The sequence below is a fragment of the Momordica charantia genome, assembly GCF_013281855.1.
Source record: "Momordica charantia cultivar OHB3-1 chromosome 10 unlocalized genomic scaffold, Mcharantia_2.0 BLBB01000010.1, whole genome shotgun sequence".
NCBI classification, from domain to species: domain Eukaryota; kingdom Viridiplantae; phylum Streptophyta; class Magnoliopsida; order Cucurbitales; family Cucurbitaceae; genus Momordica; species Momordica charantia.
The window spans coordinates 20,855,286-20,860,563 of record NW_028275158.1 but is presented as its reverse complement, the minus strand read 5'-3'; the positions used below and the strand labels follow the sequence as shown (position 1 = coordinate 20,860,563).

At 33.5% G+C, this 5,278-nt stretch overlaps 1 protein-coding gene across 2 annotated transcripts; it reads right to left on the bottom strand.

Annotated features, from left to right (window-relative positions):
- Window positions 1-835: 835 nt before the first annotated feature.
- LOC111022660 (Ribosomal protein L19 family protein) lies at window positions 836-3,150 on the bottom strand. 2 transcript variants are annotated; one of them, XM_022299854.2, is made up of 5 exons: window positions 2,992-3,150; window positions 2,597-2,905; window positions 2,095-2,181; window positions 1,856-1,989; window positions 836-1,217 (listed from the first exon to the last, which is right to left on the bottom strand). In XM_022299854.2, exons 1-5 carry the CDS (start codon window positions 3,013-3,015, stop codon window positions 1,109-1,111), a joined length of 663 nt encoding a protein of 220 aa, XP_022155546.1. In that variant the 5' UTR covers window positions 3,016-3,150; the 3' UTR covers window positions 836-1,108. The 2 variants fall into 2 exon arrangements, with proteins under 2 accessions (XP_022155546.1, XP_087975064.1); XM_088118938.1 differs by lacking the exon at window positions 1,856-1,989.
- Window positions 3,151-5,278: the final 2,128 nt, after the last annotated feature.

Genomic DNA, 5,278 nt, shown 5'->3' with positions numbered 1-5,278 from the left:
ATATACGTTTTAGAAAAATAAGTACTAAAATGAACAAAAGTTGAAAGTACACTAACAAAAATGTACATGAACCAAAGTCGAAAGTAGAGGAAAAAAATATACAATCTATGTCGTTTATCTCGAGCTATATTTGGTTATTGTACACCTAGATATATAAGACCACCATGAATACATGATTGTTAGTAAGTTCCTAGTTACCATGGTCCATGGTTACCCATATGACTATGTCCTAACCAGAATAATAAAGTTCTAATTAATTCTACACTTACTTTTGTGTCATTCACAAAGTTTATCACCAAATATCCCCTTATTTCTTTCCAATCAATTGTTCCATAAGATAGTTGAAAAACAAGCCTACAACAGAAAGATTCTTCTCTACCAATGAAGTTAAGAATTACCTCCTATAACAACTTCTTCAGGTTAGTTAAGAAGCAACTTTTGAAAATTTGTAAATACTTGCTTCAAATAAGAGCAAAGAAAGTGCTTCATTGCAGTTAGTGATCTTAGTCCACTGCGGTCTCTCTGAAGAAAACACTACTCAGAACAAAGTTAAATAGAAACTGACCTTTGATCGTGTCGACTGACATCCGGAGTGTTCGAATGGCGCCAATTCTTCGTCGATCCGAAGGAAATAACTCCGCTTTCTTCCTTGACTTGCCACAATCCCAAAAAAGATGCAGGTAATCAACTAAGGACATGAAAACCAGACTATAAAAGTAGAAGCTAGAAGTTAAGGCATCTTAAGGTAAGGATGCAAAGCCCAAACCTTCCTGTCTTCAAAGATTGAGGGTAGACACCTAAGATTCTGAAGTTAAATAGGAAGAACAACCAAGAAGAAGGCAAGACATTGCATTGGCATTGGTAAAGAAGCTTGCAGACAGGTGCGAGATTGTGAATCCAGGACAGTATGTTTCATTAGACCCCTGCTTCTCATACTTATAATTTAACTAGTAAATGTTAATAGGGGAGAGCGGGATAACGTAAACACAGAAGAATAATGTCCGATCCCAGAAAAAAAAGAAACGTGAAATTTTGAATTATAACAAGATACAACACGTTGACGTTCGACAGGAAGGCAAAAGTGTAAAGAGATGCCATTAGGGGTGTTTCACTTGAAGGTAGAGAGTCTTGGGAGTTTGTCTCTCAAATAATACAACCTTGCCCTCCTCACCTTCCTGTGGCTCACCACTTTTATTTCTTTGATGTTTGGTGAGTACCTGCAGTAGAAGTGAGTTCATTATGAGGTCAAATCTATACTTTTAGTTCTAATCCCACAGAAGGAACTAAGCGGGTAATAAAATATTAATCAGGCATCCCACTCGTCAGATTCTTCTTTGTGTAACAACGGGTGACTTCAAATATTTGCATAATATTTGCATTTCATCGAGTTTCGATAACACGTGAGGCCAAGCAAAATTTTCTTTTCATTCCTTTAACATAGATTTGCCATAGCCTGCTTTTCATCAAGCTAAGAGGGGGCCATCAAATATTTGACCCATGTTCTGGTTTCATATCATTGTGATGGATGTGGTGAGGTGATTCTTCTTCTTCCTATTTTTGGCTGTTTTTCACTCATTTTATGTTTAAAATGGAGAAAAGATTCTGGAAAGAAGAGTTTGAGAAATTAGAGACCAAAATGTGCAACAAGGTTCAAGCTTTCTCAGGTCATCCAAACCCAGATAGTTTTTTCAGAATTCTTTAGGAAAAAAAAAAAAAAAAAACTGGGAAGAGAGAGAGGGAAGCAAAATACTACATGTGCTTAATGACTAAATTAACAAGTGAGATTGAAATGGAGCACTTTTCAGAGTAAAAATTAGATTCTGGAAAGAAATCAAATGATGAACTCAATACTTACAGCGGAAATACAATCTCCACACCTACACCAGCAATAATTCTGCGAATTCTAATTGTAGTGTGGATGCCAGCATTTTGTCTTGACATGACAATTCCTCTATAAACAGAAAGCCTACGCTTATTTTCTGGGACTTCCTGTAGTAATAACATTTCAAAAACAAAAAAGTTTTTTTTTTTTTAAAAAAAAAAACGTTACACTTACAAAGAGTTCAGATTATAGAGATTGAGAATGAGATATACCAGTTTAATTTCCACAATGTCACCAGTTCTAATGTCTGGAACAGGCCTTTCTTTCTCTGATGCCTCAACTGCCCGCTTATTAAGTATCTACCCAGAAGGGGAAAATCAACAAAACTAAAATCAGGTCTAAATTAGGCTAAATATAAGTTTAGTCTCAAATAACCGGTTGCTTTTTCAATTTAGTCCCTGAAAATTTCTAATTCCTCAGAATTTCTAAGAAGCAAGCAGAAATTTTGAGTCACTAATCTTTTCTTAGGTGGCCCAATTCCCTATTTAAATTGAAAAATGCCATATAACTGGTAATGAGGAAATTCCTGTATTCTAAACTTTTACGATTGATAGCTGAAATGTTATGTAACAATTCAAACGTTTTGAATCATCGAAGATAATTCAGGAGAAGCCGTATAAAACTGCACTTATAATTGCAAAAATTTTCCGTTCATTAATTTGCAAGAAGAACACCATAGAGTTGGGGAGTGGGGAGAATGGTTAGAATAATTACCCCCATTACATCTCCAAGCTTGACTCGAGGCTTCCTCGGCGGCTCCGACTCCGCAATTGCTTCGGGAGCTTCTTCAACCTCTTGCTCATCACTCGCCGCCTCCGGTTCCGCTTCAGAATCCGCCTCAGCTCTGACAACAAAATCCCGCTTGAGCGGCGCCGCAACAGAGCGGTGGAAATGGCATCCAATTGAGCTCGACCGCGACGAAATAGCAGAAAACGAAACCTGAGTACTACAAGAAATTGCGGAACAAAACCCTAGTTTCCGCGGCGCACATTGCTTGGGATTTCTCGGAATCGAACATACGGCCTGGAAACAAGAAGAGTGAAGTGAATGAAATCGAAGTGGGGAAGGAAAATTTGGAGAGAATGTGAAAAGGCGAGGGGGGAGAGTACCTGAGGAAGAATCTTGGAGGCCATTGATTATGGAGATGGAGCTTCGGAAGGGAGAGAATTACAGATGGAGAGAGAGAGACATGGCAGTTCTCTTTGCTGCAGGAGACGATCTCTTATCCATTATGAAGAAGCCACCATCGCCATCTTTCGGGTCGAACAATATCCGGGTCTGGATCCGGGTCGTCCGACTCGAATACTAATATACAAATAGTTTCCAACTTACCCCTAAACTTATAATTTAATCCTCTTAGTTTAAAATTTGTAACCGAGCGAGCTAGCATATTTTGAGGTTTGACATGTTCAAGATTATTCTCATCATTGTCTATTGAAATTATTAGATTGAAAATATAATTGACAATCCAAATTTTGTTTCTTATTTTCATATTTACTTAATCCAATGTGGATTCAGTGAATATGCAATTTTATGATTCAAATTTTCATATTTACTTAATCAAATGTGGATTCAGTGAATATGCAATTTTATTATTCAAGTAATGTGAATTCTGAAAACAACATTTTTATATTATCATTGTTTTCAAATTTTGAATTTGAAACTTTAAAATGTAGAATTATATTATAATAAAATAAATATATTGATAAATATATTATTTCATGTTATAAACTCATTTTATTATTATTTTTTAATATTAAAATATGTAAAATATAATATATTATAAATTATATAACATTGTAAAGTGATAAATTATACAAAATTTATAACAATTATGTTGATAAATTAATTAATATTATTTTAGATTAAACTAAATATTTAGTTGTTAACTACTCTTAGTTTACAAATGTATTGCTAAAACATTATTGAACATTTTTTAAAAATTAATATTTAATTTACAAATCTACTACCAAATACATATCTAAAAACATTGAAAACAAATAATATAACTATGTTTTTTCATTGAATCCTTTATTTTCATATTTATGTTTTTTTAATACCAACCAAACACATCTAAATATCTTACGATAATTTATAAGTGATTTTAGAAAATGATAAAAGTGATTTTGGCCAAACATATTATTAGCCTTTGACAAAAAATCCCATCAATGTGAAATGTCGTCAAAAAAACATGTTTGGTCTTTTAAGTGATTTTATTGATTAGTATAGATAAGAAATATCCATAAAACTTTAATTCTTTACGTCATAAAATTTTAATTTTTCACGTAATTTGAATCTTAAAATAGGCTAGTTGTGTACTAATCTCATTTTTAACTCAATATGTGCCAAAATCCATGGTCTAAGACCTATGCTTATTTGTTGCACCATGGGCTTTGAAAATGGGCCTCTGTTGGGATTGAGAACATAAGGCCCAATAGTGACAAGTCAAAAAAATCAAATGATGGAGTGGGCTTGGGCTTGGGCTTTTCAAATGCATGGCCCGTTTAAACATTCCAAACACCTAACATGAAGATGAACTTGAGTTAAAAAAAAAAAAAAAAAGATAAACTAGTGTTATTAAATTTTTTTTTTCTCTTGTTCCTTTTTCTTTTAATTTTAAATAAAAAATTATATGATAAAAGTAATGGGTGTTTTATCATTATTGTTATTTCGATTTCAAATTATATATTTTTACTCTTTTTTATAACAATGATATGTAAGATATTACATTCAATTTCTAGAAAATAATTGGTTCAAAAAAAAAATTTTTTTTGAGGAAAATTGGTTCAAAAATTTTAAAATATTGTTTAATATAAATCTCATACGATACTTGTAGCAAATGACATTGTTACACAAAGTAATCAACATCTTCGAACGGTTTAGACAAACATTTGAAGTCACAACTAATTATTATTGGAGTATGACTAGCCACGGATGTTCACAGGGTGGGACAGAGTCAGAAAGGCTTCCCGGCCCCTCACTTTATTCTCCGTCCTCGTTAAATTCTCCACGAAATTTTGTGGGGATCGAGTTCTCCACAAGAAATTTTCCTCCATTTCTTTTTTATTTTTTAAATATATTTTCCTGATTTTGTTTTTATTTAATGGCTTAATTTCTAGAGATAAAACATCATTCACAAGGTCTAATTCTCTTAAATATATATATTCGGTGGGTGGGTAGGGAAGAATATATGATATTTTTAGTATATGTATATATAAAGTATAATTATTTTAGTGTGTGTATATATATATTAAAAAATGACGCGAGGGGAGGGGGGGACGGGTAACGTATTCCCTTCGTTGTAAGTCTTTCCCCCATTTTTGCCCCACGAGGAATCTAAACAGAGATTTCCCACCCCATTTAGGAGGGTCCTTACGAGAACCCAGCCCAACCAGT

Excerpts from the sequence above, each read along its gene's own strand:
- LOC111022660 (XM_022299854.2), bottom strand. The coding sequence starts at position 3,015 with ATGGCCTCCAAGATTCTTCCTCAG. Across the intron at positions 2,906-2,991 it reads CCTCCAAGATTCTTCCTCAG|GCCGTATGTTCGATTCCGAG; the intron begins GTACTCTCCCCC and ends TCTTGTTTCCAG. Across the intron at positions 2,182-2,596 it reads AGCTTGGAGATGTAATGGGG|ATACTTAATAAGCGGGCAGT; the intron begins GTAATTATTCTA and ends CCTTCTGGGTAG.